The sequence below is a fragment of the Canis lupus genome, chromosome 2 (genome assembly GCF_003254725.2).
Source record: "Canis lupus dingo isolate Sandy chromosome 2, ASM325472v2, whole genome shotgun sequence".
In the NCBI taxonomy this organism is placed as follows: domain Eukaryota; kingdom Metazoa; phylum Chordata; class Mammalia; order Carnivora; family Canidae; genus Canis; species Canis lupus.
The window spans coordinates 35,774,622-35,791,328 of record NC_064244.1 but is presented as its reverse complement, the minus strand read 5'-3'; the positions used below and the strand labels follow the sequence as shown (position 1 = coordinate 35,791,328).

Genomic DNA, 16,707 nt, shown 5'->3' with positions numbered 1-16,707 from the left:
GAATAAATAAATAAATAAATAAAATCTTTAAAAAAAAAAAGTGTATTAGTTGGGAAAAAATGCCAGCAATGTGTCCACCAATAGGATATTATTGGTTATATACATTTTGACAGAACCCCACAGTGGAGTACTATGCAGCCATAAGTATATATACCAATATAGAAAAACCATCAGGAAAAAAGTAAGTGCTAGCTACTGTGGATGGCATGACCTTACTTAGGTAATTACTCATGAGTTTGCTTGACTACAGCTAGACTGTCTCTGGAATGATACCCAAGACAGCATGGCATCACTCATCTCTGGGAGGGGATGCACAGACAGTTTTCATGATATATTCTTTAGTGTTTTTTCGATTTTATACTATACATAAGTAATACTTATCCAAAAATAACATAAAGCTTAAAATTTATCTGTAAATTTAAAAACTTCCATCCTTCAGGTCTAGCTTATTCAAATACAGCAGAAAAGACAGAAAAATCCAGTGTACGGTCCCTGTCTTCCCGGAGCTGATACTGTCTCAGTACCTCTATCTGGCACTGATTACACTCATGCTGATCGATTAATCTCAAGTATTTGTTATTATTTTTCTTCCAGGTTAAAGTATAAACACCTTGAAGGTGAGAGTAGGATCTGTCATACATATTACTCTCTCTCTGGTGCCTGCTAAAAAAGATGTCTTAATAAGTATGTTGATATACTGATAGCTTAAATCCACCCTCTTCCATGAACACTTGCCTGATTGCCCCATAGAAATATCTCCTAAATTTTAATGTCTGCCTGATGTTCTTTATTTGATTCAATCAAAAATGTTTACTGAGTGCCTACTGTGTAAAGACACCTCACAATTCTATTTTGCAGTACAGTCTTTTGCTCATTTTTCTCTTCCCTTCTGTTTGATCATTACTTAGGTGCAGAGATTGTATATTATCTTTGTATCTCCTCGTACAACCTAGAATGTTACCGTGCACATAGCATGCTTCAGATATGTATTTGTTGCATGAGTGAATGCATTAACTCAATTCTTAGCCAAATGAGTTATTAAAAATAATATGGGAGCCAATACTGATTTCCCATTTGATCCTCATAGCAAGCCGTTGAGATCCGCACCACTTTGCAGATGAGGAAACTGAGGCTGGAGGCATTCAGTGACTTCCTCAGAGTTACACAACCACTAAAATGTGGAGCCTGTATTCTAACCTAGACTGGCCTATTGGGAACCAGTATAACGTAGGAGAGAAGCCATGTTACCTTCTCATTCAAGTATCAGGTAACATTTCTGAGACAGACTGAGGGTCACACAATGGGAAATGGCTCTGCTGATCTCACAGGCAACATTCTGGGACCTTCTGCTGAATGCAGGCAGTGGCAGGGATACATTTTCAAAGGTCTCACTTTTATGATAGTAGTCATTTAATGACAATGGTTCAATTTAAGCACCAGGGAAGGATACATACCACAAGTAATCAAAGGTGGGCTGCCAGCATCTGGGAGGCAGCATTTCTACTGGAGGGGCAGGTAGGATAGCAGGGTGGGAAAATGGAGACTAAGGGAGAGTAAGAGCCAGCAATGGCCAGGCAAGGTCCCCTGTCATGTCATTCAAATGATAATGCCACCAAATAATCCTGGTATTAACCCATACTGGCCTGGTCAGAAAAGGGGTAGGGGTAGACAGGGCCACAGTCAGCGGGGTATGAAATCTCTCACATTCTGGTCAGGAGCAGCAACACAGAGGGTTGTGGCACTGAATGCCACAGAGAAAGAAGAGCTAGAAGTGAGGGCTTGGCAGTTAGGAACATAGAATAGAGCTAACTCCCTTACCTCAATGTTGAATAAAATGAAACATTAAAAAAAAAAAAAAAAAACAGCCAGCAAACATAATACTTCACCAGAAATAACCAGAAAACCTATTGTGTACAGGTATACTGGCTGGCTAACACAGGTAGGGGCTGCAAGCATGAGTCTTTGACTTTATACGCCAGCACTGTATGAGGCACCTTTTATCTCAGGCTACCCAAAAGATGCACCCACTGTTTACAGATGGGGACGCAGGCTCTTGCCCAGTTCTCACAGCTGCAAAGTCACAGAGCAGGTGTTCATGCAGCTCCAACTTACCCCAACCACAGGCCTTGGATCCCTAGACTCTTTGAGGTACTCCCTTGCCAGACACCATGCTAACCACTCAACATGCATTTATCTCATTTAATCCCCCCAATACCCAATGCCTAGTGTTATTATCAGAGCCAGGACCAGGATAAGCCTTTACCTTAATAAAAATAGAATCATTATTATAGATTTTCCCTTTTTCCTTAGGCTCCAATATGGCTCGGTATGGCCCCGCTATATTAAAATCTTTGACATTTTGGGGGTGCCTGGGTGGATCAATTGGCTAAGTGTCTAACTCTTAATTCTGGACTGGGTCCAGGAAAACACAAACACATACTCCAAGCCTTATTCATTACAATTAATTTTTCCAAGAAAAATTTTATGGAAAAGGGTAGGCATGCGGATCCCATAGGGTCAAAACCACACGCGTAAGGGCTTGCTTTACCCGCATAGATATTTAGTTGAGGAAGTCAGAATGCGATTATTACAAGTAGGGATGCTAGAGATACATTAATTATTAAAGTTATTATTATGTTTGTTACTTCTTTTCAGGATTAATCTGAAACTAATTGATTGGAAGTCAATTGTACTGATTTATACTAAGTATAAAGATCCTCAGTAAAAAAAAAAAAATATATATATATATATATATATATATATATATATATATATATAAAAGATCCTCAGTAAGATCCTCATCAGTAAATAGAGCCATATAGGAATAGTACTCCCTTGCCAGACACCACGGTCATGGTATTGGGGTTATGAGATTGAGCTCCGAATTGGGCTTGGAGCTCAGCAGCGAGTCTACTTGGGATTCTCGCTCTTCCTATGCCCCCTTTTCCCCATTCCCACTCTCTCTCTCCTAAATAAATCTTAAAAAAAAAAATTTTTTTTTTTGGTATTTTGTTCATCATGGATTATTTGCACTGATTTTGACTCTGAAAATATTGCATTAAATTCCCATTTATCATGATCACTAAGCTTTTGGGGGGGCACCTCTCTACCTGGCCTACCTGTGTCATACTCCAGGAAAATGCCTTGTCCACCTTACCTTGTCCTCGCCCTGAATTATACCCACTTTTCAGATAAGGAAACAAATATATGGTGGAGGGTTTATGCCATTTGTCTTGATTATAGTACTGGTTAAATGCTAGAAAAGAAATTAGAATTCATGCAGTCCAGAGCCCATTGTCTTAAACTACAAGGTTCAGTAATCAAGGGTTTGTGTGTTGTGGTCAGGTGCTTTTACCTTGGCTCTGATTCTGTCTTTATTTTGCAGTTTTCGGGCATCAGATGCACCTTTTTGCTCCAATCTGGTCTTTCCTTATCCCCTAGGACCTTGCCACAAACAGATCTGTCTTTGCAAACCATCCCCCACCCAACAGACTCCGTAGAATGCTTCCTGACTTCCTGAGTCTCCCAAACGGATGTGGCTTCTCCGTCCTCTGTACTGAAGGCCCTCTGCGTATCTTCTCCATGGCACGTACTCTGCCCTCTCCAGCACTAGGTCATGTCTGGACTTGTCTTACTCATCTTCCCAGGCGGCCCTTGCTATCATTAACTCCCTGAGTTAGGAAATGAGGAGGAAACAGGTTTCATTTACTCCTGTTTAAATGCCCTAAGTGCCTACCCTAGGGCTTTCTTCATAATAAACAATTAGGGAAAAATTTTTTAAAATTTTATTTGAGAGAGTGAGCACATGAGGGGGAGGGGCAAAGGAGAGAAAGAGAGAGAAGTTGACTCTCCACGGAGCAGGGAGCCTGATGCAAGACTCACTCCTAGGAGTCGGAGATCATGACCTGAGCCAAAGGTAGACACTTAACCAACTGAGCCACTCAGGCACCTCAGGAAAAACATTTTTAAATTCCACATTAGTGACGGCTAGGAGTTTAGGCTCTGCATCCAGCATCTGACTGAGTTTATGTGTATGTAGGGCCCAGTGGCTCTTGTGTGTTCATGTGGGCGGGGAGACCCAGTGGCTCCTGGCACCTGCTGACACCATTTCTGCATTATAGAAACCTCAGGCCCACTTCCCTCACAAAATGATGGTAGAGCTTAAAACACACATCTTGGGAAAGCTGTGACCCTACAGATAACCAAACAACAAAGAGAAAGGCACTGAGAGTATCTCCTTAGGGCTGGGGAGTAAGGAAATGTTTCTGTCCCTTCACACAAAAGAGTGGGTGGGAATTTGGGCACATCCTCCTCTTCAGCTCCGAGGTGCTAGTTTCTTCACTGGTAAGGCTGGGGGCAGGGGTCCTCGGGCAAACCAACAGGAGAGCTATGGGGCTGCCCCTCCCATGCAGGCAGGGGCATTTGCTCAAGTGGCCGGAAGAAAGGTTCATTAGAAGGCCATAAAGAGGGCAAGCCTCCTGACCCAAGGGCCTCTGTTGTGGCTGAAGGGCTAGGCTCTGGGTGAACAAAGGGACCTTCCTTGGCAGGAAGGGAACAAGAGGCTTCATTGCCTCATTTTCATCCCTCCTCTCACAGGTCCGATGGCCCCTCTTTCCCACTGAGCTGTAAGCTTCTTCCTCTCCACAAAACATGCAGCAGGGTTTAATGACAGATGAAAAGAAATCTCCCTGCTATAGAAGACTGGAAATAAATGGAGTTATCTCCATGGAGTGACAGGATGAGTTGAGGGGGGCCAAAAGGCCACCTCCATTTGGTGCCTGAAATTGCCACCCTTAACTACCACCTGGGTCCCAAGCCCTGGGAGGTGTCATTATCACCTATTAGCATCTTAAGTAAGTTTTAATGTTCTGGGAGGGGCACTGGAGGCAGGCTGGGAACCATGAGGGGGCCTAAGGAAGGGGCTCCAGACCTAATCTCCCCAGGGGTCACTGAGAAAGGAAGGAGGTCTTAGACTGAAGGGGGCTCAGAGTTGTTGAGAAGACAAATGCTGCCTTTTCAGATTCCTGAGCACATCCTGTCTCCATCAGACTTCCTCAGGCTCCTTTGTGCCTAGGCTTCTTGGCCAACACCATCCCAGCTAAACCCCTCAAGACTGTACTGCTCATCATAAACTCTTGCCTCCTTTTCTTGGTCCAACAGCCTCAGACTTCTGACAAACAAAACACAGAGTTTGTTTTGAGCTCTGCAGAGGCTGGGAATGGATGTGACCATGGGATCAAGTGTTTGGAAGACAACGCAGTGTAAACACCCAGCTATGACATCAGAATTGCTGACATCTTCACTCCCATCAAACTGGTTTTTCACTTTCCTGGAGGCCCCAGGCTGGCCATCCCCAGAGAAAAGTCTCACTAACGGAACCCTTTCCAAAGAGCATGCGAGAAGGATAGGACCGGTAGGTACTAGCAGTTACTTGGTGGGTGGCTGCTGAACACTAGAGGCATCCTGGCCAGGTTGGGCAATGCTGGCACTCTGGCTGTGCTGCTAACTAACTGTGTGACCCTGGGCAAGTTACTTAATCACTCTGGGCCTCTGTTTCCTCTGTGGTAAACTAGGGTTGATAATAGCAGCTACCTCACAAGATTTCTGAGAAGATGAAAGGCTTCCCACCCTTAGGATAGAGACCAAAATATCCAAACCGCCTTGGAAGCCTAGGAGGCCCTGAGCTACCTGCACATCCCTCAGTGAGGGCTGCTCTGTCCCTCCTAATAGGACCTCCAGCTGTTCCATTGTCCTCAGCACTCTGAACCACTGTACTCATCACCTAGTGAGCCAGCTTCCTAGAAACTCTTCCTAGAAACTCTCTTGAATAACTCCTTCCAGTTTTAACTTAGCTGCTCCCACCTTGACCTCTGTGCCTATCCATATCAGGCTCCTGTTTTATTCTTCTCTCATAGCCTCCTCTTTCCCTCCCTAGCACTTGTCACCATCCACCATGTAACTTCATTTGGGTGATCACATGTTTGAGGGCAGCTCCCCTCAGTACACGGTAAGCTCTTGGAAGATAGAGGCTCTTGTCTCATCCACCATATAACCCCAGGGCCTACCATGTAGCTGGAGCTCAAATCAATACTGGCTGAGTGGAAAGATTAAAATGGAATGATGCAGGTACAATAGCAGGCACAGTCCCAGGTCGTTAACAGCATCCGTCACTTTGGCTGCTGCTCTGTGGTTGCTGATCCAAGACCCTTCAGGGAAGACAGTGAAGGAGACAGGCCACTCCCAGCAAGCCCATTAGAGAAGAGCCAGGAAAACAGGCTGCACATCAACAGAGAACAGTAAGGGACACTTCTGAGTTAAATATTCCATGATGGGGTGTAATTGCCTCAGAAACTCAGAGGAAAAGGAGCTAATAATAAGTGCAGAGAAAAAGTGTGTCCGATAAAAGAAAGAAACAAAGCTGAAGGAATGGCAAAGGAGAATTGGGTGGAGGTCCAGGTGGAGGAAAGATCATCCTTCCACTAGCTAGCATTTACCATCAGGAGTAGCAGAAATCATCATTATCATCATCATTATCATTATCATCATCACCACAGAGCCAGCATCCAATTCAACTTCTACAATGGACCGTGGGCTATCCTAAGCCTTTTACAGAATTGTTTGATCTTCAAAACAGCCCTGAGCAAGTTCTTCATCTCAGAGGTAAAGAAGTTAAAGTTCAGAAAATGTTGTGTAATTTGCCCAAGAACTTATAGTTAGGAAGTAAATATGAAACTTAGACTGCTTCCTAACTGAGTGGAGCCTGCCAGACAGCAGCCTTTACAGTGCACAGGACAGCAAACCTGAAGCCATAGGACAGTAAACCTTGAGTGGGGAGGGCACACCTGGACCACTATAGTACAGAATGAAGGGAATCGAGCTTCAGAGTGGACATCTTGAGCCCATGGGTGGTGAGGCCATGGTGGACATGAAGACAAAAGGAGGGAGGGAGGAAAGGAGGAAGGGAGGAGGGAGGAAGGGAGGGAGGGAAGGAGGGAGGGATAAATGCAGGAGACATTTTAAAAAGGGAATAGCCAGGCCCTGGAAGCTGACTGGCTGGAAGTATGGGGTTGTTAAAGGTTATCATTTAAACAGAACTTTCAAGTTGTGTGGCCACCCCTATTCTGTCGACAGTTTTTAAGGACTTTTATTTGACAGTTTGGCCCAGGGCTCAGGAAGGACCTCTTTTTCCCCACTCCCCGACATTTGCAGATAGCTTTCCCTGGGTCCGGGCATACCAGCGCTGGCTCACGAGAGCTGATGGAGCACATCTCTTCCTACCTCCCTGTTTAGCAAAATCACGTTGGCTGCTTGAAATCAGTCACGGTGAGTATTTACACCGTGGAAATCAGTAAATGCTACAAATCAGTGCTTTTATTTCCCTGGAGAGCTGGTTGTTAAACATTTACCAGCATACATCTGCCTGGATCCAACTTAAATTTCTCCTCCTGCACATCAGGAGTATTTTCTTTTTCTTTTGAAGACTTTATTTATTCATGACACACACACACACACACACACACACACACACACACACACGCGGTGGGGTGGGGGGTGGGGCAGAGAAAGAAGCAGCCTCCATGCCATGCAGGGAGCCCGACAGAAGTATTTTCTGCTGTGAATGAAGAGTAAAGGGTGAGGACAAGTATACTACAAAAGGTGTGATGGGGCTCTTTGTGAGCAAGGTCACCTCATAAAATACAGTATTTACAATAGTTACTATTCCCTAGAGACCAGGTCTGTGCCAGAACCTGGACTAAGAATGCCAGCCCAAAGGTCCTGGACATTCGGTCCTACTGCCACATTCCTCTTACAGATGAGACATGGAAGCTCAGAGAGGTTAGGCTACTTGCCCACAGCCACTCATGCAGTAAGTGACAGAGCTGGGATTCAATCCTGGTATGTCTGTTCCCATATCCCTTGCACTTGATAAGGAGGCTATTTCTTTCCAAGAGACATTCATATCCTTCTCTCCTGACAAGTTCTTCTTTCCTAGTAGTACTGCTCTTCACTTTGGCTATTCAGTTGGGAGAGTGGGGTTCCTCACCTGTAAACATTGTTCTGACAGAAAAGAGATCTATTCTGCAGTTCTTACATAGCTCAGAAAACTGCCAGAAAGGCAAAAAATCAAGCTTGGAAAACAAGCTGGAATCAAGGAACACCAGGCACCTACCAGGTGAGGACACCAACGCTATCATTACATCATTGAACAATGGCACCAGCTCTACTACTTTTGGAATGCACCAACTAGCTCCTGCAGCTTTTCCTACTGGTCTGCATTGCCTGTCCTGCATCCTGAGCCCATTGGGAGCATATGATTTGCTGAGCATCAATCACTCGGCCCCACCCTAATCTGGATGGAGGAAGCTTCTAGAGTGGGAGGTATATCCTTCCACCAGGATTCTTCTGATAGTGGGAGATCCCCAAGCATGGGAAGCAGTTCAGATGCTGGGTATCCTCAGGGAGCTGTATCACTTTCACACACTGGTTTTCCCTCTCCTTGGTTGCCTATACATTGTTGACTTCTCTGTGCTTCTTGGAGACATATGGAATATCACCTACCAATTTTCTTATCCTGTACCCTCTATTTATTTCTTTTTTAAGATTTTATTTATTTGAGAGAGACTGTGTGCACACATGCATGCATGCAAGCAGAGAGAGAAGAGGGAAAAAAAAAAATCTCAAGCAGACTCCACGCTGAGCATGGAGCTCCATGTGGGGCTTGATCTCACAACCCTGAGACCATGACCTGAGCCAAAACCAAGAGTCTGATACTTAACCAATTGAGCCATCCAGGCATCCCTCTATTTTTTTTCCTCTATTTTTTTTTTTTTTTTACACCATAAGTTAGGACACATTTGTTACAAATGCTAGGAAAATCCAGCTGAAACAATAAAGACAATTTATGGGCTGAGGAAGCTAAAAAGTCATAGAGAATTTGCCTTCAGGTGAAGTTTGACCCAGCATTTCCAGGGCTACCATGAAAAACTTAATTTCTTTCTGTCTCTCTGCTCTGCCTCTCACAGTGTCATCTTTATCCTATCACAGTAGCCAAATGACCACCACAGTTTCAAATTATATGCCTTTATACCTCTCATTTGAGGAGAAGGAAGTGGGTTTTCCTAGGGGCTTATGCATAAATTGAGATTACTTCTCTGCTTTTGGTTTAAGCCAGCAACACATGCCTTTCTCCACACAATGACCATGGTCATGGGATGAGATACATTGATTGATTGGCCCAGTCAGTATATACCCTTGGAGCTAGGCTTAGAAGTCAATTCCACCAAAATCTGAGCATGGGCAGACATAACTGGACCAAAGGACTATCAGGGGACTGTAGTGGAATAGATGCTATAGACATAAGCAGAAAATATCCACCTTATTGGCAATGAGTTTTATACTATTCCCATGCCAGCTCTGGGGCTCCATTTATCTCTGCAAGCACATCAAAAAGGTATGAACCCTTAGTGATAATAACATTCCTTATCAATTTATGCACCCTAATGTCTAACACAACTTTTGATATATAGGCACATGGTCCATCTGCCTAACGGACAAGAAAGTTTTCAGCAAGTGAGAAACAGACTTTTAACTAAAAGGATTCTATATGAGATTTACCACTGATCACTATGTCTAGGGAGGCGGGTTTAGATTTGCCCCTGCCAAGGACTGGTCCTGTTGCCACTGCAAGGCACAGTTCCTCCAAGGTTTACAAGTGACAGTGTCAACTGTGAATGGCCAGTTGGATTATATGAGGAGTATGCTTCCCAGGAACCTCTATGGGATCCATACCCTCAGCTGCACTTCTAATCTTACACGTGATGGCATGAGTCATCACAGGAGGTGTGGAGGCTGGGGCTATCAATACTGGCTTTGCAGAATAATGTCCTTTTGTGACAATTGCTATTCGTTGAGCAATTTTAGAACAGGCTTGCAGTCTCCTTTGGGTCTCTGGGACTTCACCGCACAGGCTCCAAAACAAAACATTGTAATGGGAATTTAAAAAGAGAACGAGGAATGAGAGAGAAAATTTAGGAACATGAACAGCTTCTCTTCTTTCCTCTGGCTCAAATGTATTAAAAATATAGATCTCCAAACAATCTAGTATCAAAGTCATCTAAATCAGGCCCTCATCTGCACCTCAGAAAGGTGCAGATATTATCCTAAATACATCATTATCCTTAAGGCATCTTTAGCTCAGGACTGATGTATTCAGAGAATATGCAGCATGAAGCCCTCAGGGACATCTGGGCTCTGTTTCCTAGAAAGGTTTTATCTTGTAACCAACCCACCTCATGTTCCCATCATTTTTTTTTTAATAGATACTATTTTTTAGAGCAATTTTAGGTTTACAGAAAAACTGAGCAGAAAGTACAGAGAATTTCCATATGCCTTACTTCCTCTCTCCCACATTATCTTCCAATAAGTAACATCTTGCATCAGTGAGGTACATTTGTTACAAATGAACCAATGTTGACACATTATCATCACTAATTAAAGTCCATAGTTTATATTAGGATTCATTCTCTGTGTTGTATATTCTATGGGTTTTAACAAATGACATCAACCATTACGATACCTTACAGAATAATTTCATTGCCCCAAAAATCCAGTATTCCACCTCTTCATCCCTCCCTCTCTCTACCTAAAACTCTGGCAACCACTGACTGATTTTGTACTGTCTCTATAGTTTTGCCTCTTCTGTGATATACCACAGTTGCAATCATACTGTATGCAGTCTTTCAGATTGGCTTCTTTCACTAAGTAGTAGGCATTTAAGTTTCTTCCATGTCTTTTCATGGCTTGATACTTCATTTCTTTTTTTTTAAATTTATTTATATATATATTTTTTCTTGATAGCTCTTTTTAAAATTTTTTATTATTTTTTAAAGATTCCACTTATTTATTCATGAGTGACACAGAGAGAGAGAGAGAGAGAGAGAGAGAGGCAGAGACACGGACAGAGGGAGAAGCAGGCTCCATGCCGGGAGCCCGACGTGGGACTCAATCCCGGGACTCCAGGATCAGGCCCTGGGCTGAGGGCGGCACTAAACCGCTGAGCCACCGGGGCTGCCCTCTTTTTTTTTAAATATAAGTTTTATTTATTTATTAATGAGAGACACACAGAGAGCAGCAGAGACATAGGCAGAGAGAAAAGCAGGCTCCCTGCAGGGATCCCAATGTGGGACTCCATCCTGGGACCCCGGGATCACGCCCTAGGCCAAAGGCAGGTGCTGAACCACTGAGCCACCCAGGCATCCCACTGATAGCTCATTTCTTTTTATCAGTGAGTACTACTCCATTGTCTGGAGGTACCACAGTCTATTTATCTCTTCACCCACTGAAGGACATCTTGGCAGTTTCCAAGGTTTGGCAGTCAAGAATAAAGCTGCCATAAACATTTATGTGCAGGTTTTTGTATAGCAACAGGTTTTCAATTCATTTGGATCAATACCAAGGGTGTAACTGCTGGGTCAGGTGGTAAAAGTATATTAGCTTTGTTAGAAACTGGCAAACTGTATTCCAAAGCAGATGTACCTTTTTGTTCTCACCAGCAGTGAACAACAGCACCTGTTGCTCCACACCCTTGTCAGCATTTGTTACTGTCAGTGACCTCAAGACATCCAGGCTATTTCCAAGAAAGGTTTTATTCTGCAAACAAACCACCCTATTCCTCCAACCTATTTTTATTTATTTATTTATTTTTAAGAGGTAATTGGTTGCAAGTGGCTAAATTTCAGGGTCATTTGTTATGCAGCATTAGATAGCTGAAACAAGAGCCATACATAGACCCAAAGCTAGTAGTGAGCACCAGGTGGCAGGCATGTGAATCAGTCATGTTGGATCCTCCAGCCTCAAGCAGGCCTTCACATGGCTGCGGCTCTAGCTGACACATGACTGCAACTGCACAAGAGATCCCAAGAAGTGTCAAGCCTTTCCCAAATTCCTGACTTCTAGAAACCATGTATTTCTTAAACCTCATCATGAAAACAAACAAACAAACAAAAACCTCATCATGACTATGCAGTGGAAATTCAGGACTCAGAGATTTTTCTCATTTATTAGATTTGAAGAGAAAAAAAAGGGATCAAAACTGTGTTCTAATCTTGGCTTAGTTGCTTGTTGGATATACATCAGTAGGCAAGGCCCATCACTTTTGAGAGACTGTTTTCCACATTGTAAAATGGAATAGCACTACAAGCTCTGCCTACCTGTCAGGGTTAACATGAGAATAGTTGTGGCAGTGTTTCATGCATCACTTACTGAAGCAATTTTCAAGTGTCATGTTAATGGAGAGGACCAGTAGTGAAAATTCTGAACTCATGTCTACCTGACTTTGGACCATTACATAGGATTTTCTTTCCACCCAAACTGCATAGTCACCATCAAGATTGCTTGGGGGTTGGAGGCCGCCAGGAACGGGTGGTGGGGAGCAGGAAAAAAAAAAAAAAGAAAGAAAGATTGCTTGGGGGCTTGTGTGCCTTAAACTGAGACTGTGTCCTCTAGGCACACTTGTAGTGGACTAAGGAGAGATCAGCCAAAAACTAATAAATTTTTTAAAGATTTTATTTATTTATTCATGAGAAACATACAGAGAGAGAGGCAGAGACACAGGCAGAGGGAGAAGCAGGCTCTATGCAGGGAGCCCAACATGGGACTCGATTCCGGGACTCCAGGATCACACCCTGGGCTGAAGGCATGTGCTAAACCACTGAGCCACCCAGGTGTCCCCCCGAAATTAATAATTTGCAAGGTAATCCATAATGTACATAATCTACTTGACCATAACTGCCCTTGACAAAACAAAATGTCTATATAATTCTTAATCATCTAGACTGAGACTACCTTAGACCAGTAAAAACTAAAATAACCATAATGATCACAATTTATTGGGTACTTACTATGTGCTGGGCACTATGCTAGGTACTTCACATGCATTATTTCAAGTCTTTACCAACCCCATGGGTAAATAATGTTACTCCTTTTTAACTTATTAAAGAAAAAAATCGACTTACAAGTAACGATGAGCGATTTAATACACATAAATGTGTTTGTTCCCATCCAAAACTCCATTAAAAGAGTAAATTGATTTTTTAAAAAGCCAAACCAGTGTCTGGCACATACTATGGGTTCATAAATATTTGTGGAATAGATGAATAAAGAGATGAATGAAAAAAATCTAAAAACCTATATGGTAAATAAAATAGACATTGAACTCACACTAACAAAACTTTGAAAGATGGAACAAATACTAATGGACTTTACAGACTTGAGAAAGTTGAATATTAAATCAGAGAAGAAAGCCAAAACAAATGCCAGATTTTAACTCAGACTTCAGCACAAGCGGCTGGGAAAGGGAGCACTAGCTATCCCCCAAAGTGGGAGTGGGATGGAGGTAAAAACAGGCGATTCACTGATTTAAGAAGGTGGTGGAGGGACGCCTGGGTGGCTCAGCGGTTGAGTGTCTGCCTTCAGTTCAGGGCGTGATCGTGGAGTCCCAGGATGGAGTCCCACATCGGGCTCCCTGCATGGAACCTGCCAATCTCTCTGCCTATTTCTCTGTGTCTCTCTCTTTCTGTGTCTCTTATGAATAAATAAAATCTTAAAAAAAAAAAAAAGAGAGAGAAGGCGATGGATTCCAAAATCCCTAACACATTTGTCAGCCTTGTGACTCTTACTTCCCCAACTGAACAGAAGACTGAGCTGTGTTCTCAGGAGAGGGCAGAATAGGAGGAGTCTGGATTAGAGAAAACCCTACAACTGATGGTAAGGATACCATGAAAAACAGAGTGATCAAGTGATACTGACATACTGAAAGCTGAGATTCCCCCCCACCCCCATTCTCCTTCCTACGTTGGTGCCCAGAGAACTAGCAGCCAGTCTAGGGCTTTCTTGGCAGGAGATGAAAACTCCTTCTCTGGGGCATATGACTAGCCCAAGAGCAAAGATACAACATACTAAAATCAGGAGTTTCCCAGTGAAGGAGCCAGCCAGATCAGCATACAGCAAAGATCACAGTCAGTAAGTACCACACGCTCAGAACTTCCAACAGCACCTCATTCTTAAATATAAACAGAAAAAGGTCACTAGACATTTGAGGAAAGGCAAATGGAAGGTAGAGACCCAAACAAACATTTTAAAAAGCATTCTGGAGGAAACAGAAATAGTGCATGAAGAAGCAATCTCTTTTAAAAACTATCATTACTATTTTTAGAGTGTTAAGATATTTTTACATCTCTGAAAAGAGAACAGTATGCTACAAAAAGGAATATCCAGAGACTAAAAGAGAGCTCCTGGAATTACAAATAGCACAAATTTAAAACTCAATACACTTGCTGGAAGATAAAACTAAGGAACACCCCAGGACATAGAGTAAAATGACAAAGGTGGAGAGTAAGAGAGAAATGGTATGAAAAGTAGAGGGGATCCCCAGAAGGGCAATCTTTTGTAGAGGAGTTCCAGAAAGAAAGAATAGGGGAATGGAGGAGAGCAAATCATTAAAGAAATTAATCAGTCACGGTTTGCAGAGATGCAGAACAACTACAAGTGACACAGGATAAGGGGTATTACAGGGCTTAGAGCTTACACAGTTGTGGAGCTGGTAGTATTGTCTATGCAGACTGTTGGCTTTGCAACTCTGTTGAGCCAAAAGTTTCTACAAAGTCTCTCTTTTTTTTTTTCTTTTCATGGTTCTTTCTAGTTTATTGTTTGGTAGAAAGACAGGCTCTTGAACGCTGCATAAACATCTCACAAAGTGCTGCTTCTAGTTTACAAAAAGTCAAAACCAATTTTCTTTGAAATAGGGCCGTTAAATCTGACTTTCAAGTCATCATTATAGAAACAGGAGCTGCTGTACCTAACATTCTGGAGGGTGCCTCAACAAAGGCATGCTAGGACCTGTTTAAAACCTCTAGCATCTAGAAAGATCCATCTTTCCTTTCAATGCCTATGGATGGTGATAGAAGGAGAAAGTGAGTTCTGCTACAGATGTTGAATGAGTCTGAGAAGGCTTTTTAATGACTCCAAAATCCAGCCTCCAATCTTTATCTCTAGAGACTCAGGTAGTTGGGAAAGAAAGCTGGATGTGAATTAGAGTTTCCAAGAGAGCAAACCGGAACCCTGTGTTTCTCTCACTACTTCTAACCTGTATGTCATGGGTGACTGATAGCAGAATCTGGCACCATTTTGTCAGCAAAGAGCTAAAGAAGCTTGAAATGGCTGAAGGAACAGATATGGTGGGAGCTAATTGAGTTAAGCATCCCTGTGATGTCCCAAACCAAGCACGTGAGCTAGCAGAAGCCCCAGTGCCTGGCACTGAATACCAAACTTGAGTGGTAGGTAGATATAAAGCAGGTACAGCTCCTGCTTCATTTCTACCTTCCAGATCTGGAACAAAAAGTCCTTTGTGGCCAATACTAGCCTGACACCATGTAAAGAAGGGAATTCTAGGAGACATAGTTCTAGCTTAGCTAAGATGACATAGGACAAAGCAACCATAAGAAATAATTCAGTAACATTTACCATAATGGAAAGATGCTTTTAATGAAAAGTGTCTGCAGAGTGCCCTGAATAATGGATGAAACAGTCTCACATCAAGGCACATTGCTGTGAAATGTCAGAAAACTGCGGACAAAGAGAAAATAAGGAAAAACAGATTTCAGATGAAGAATCATTATGACATGATGTCATTCAACAGCAACTTGCAAAGTCAGAAAAAAACAAAGCCATGTCTTCAAAATTCTGAAAAGACATGATCTCTAACCTAAAATCCCTCACCCAAACTGTCACTTTTTAAAGGGAAGGGTAGAATAAGGCCCCTTCAGACAGGAAAGGTCTGAGGAAGCTGCTGAATGATGGGATCTACCAGTAGGCATGAGATTCTGCTAAAGGTGGGCCCAGTAGGGAGGTGACCGGAGCACTGGATGACAATACAGAAAGACTCAAGACAACAGCTGTGCTTGAAGCCCAGAAAGAAACAAGGCCAGATCCCATGGTCAGAGGGTCTTGCAGGGATTTCTCTGAAGTGAAGTTGACAAAATGTCTTGTATATTTTACTGTATTGAGAGGAGGAGACTCATATTAGGGATTCTTTGAATTGAATTTATGATAATCATATCAAATACTTAGCAAAGAAACAAACAAACAAAAATCTGGCCTCGTGTTAACAGTAGGGAAAACAACAGCAATTATAGAAGAAAGCAAAAATATTCATAAAATACTACATATGGCTGAGCTGTGAACAGCATTCCATAGCATTTATATTATAATAAACGCTGAACACTGATCTAATAAACATTAAATAAAACTATATTGGGTGACAGGAAGGGGGCAGGGAGTATAGACACAGTAGGAAGGGATGAAGACCCTGAAGAGCAGTCCTCATGTTCCAATCCAGAAAGCTAAGCTAACTATGTGACCTTTTGATTTTATTCCATGTGAAATACTGCCTAATAGAACAATACAGTTTATATTATGATACATATGGTCCTGTTCCATGGTAGGAAGCCAAATATAATACCTAAAATAGAAAAATCAAGAAATAGCAGTCTAATTATGTTATTCAGATATGCAGAGGTAATTACCAAAAATAAATAAAGAACTTCAAAGTAGTTGCCTCTGGGGAAGAGAAAATGTGGTTAAGGAAGACCTGGTCCTTTTAAAAAACTTTTGTAGAAGTACTTGACTTGAAACCATGTTTGAAAAAACTAA

At 42.5% G+C, this 16,707-nt stretch overlaps 1 protein-coding gene across 1 annotated transcript; it reads left to right on the top strand.

Annotated features, from left to right (window-relative positions):
- Positions 1–5,169: 5,169 nt before the first annotated feature.
- LOC112658981 (uncharacterized) lies at positions 5,170–8,567 on the top strand. Its single transcript, XM_035713732.2, has 4 exons — positions 5,170–5,413; positions 6,555–6,660; positions 7,210–7,323; positions 8,066–8,567. Exons 1-4 carry the CDS (start codon positions 5,219–5,221, stop codon positions 8,347–8,349), a joined length of 699 nt encoding a protein of 232 aa, XP_035569625.2. The 5' UTR covers positions 5,170–5,218; the 3' UTR covers positions 8,350–8,567.
- The last annotated feature ends 8,140 nt before the right edge of the window (positions 8,568–16,707 follow it).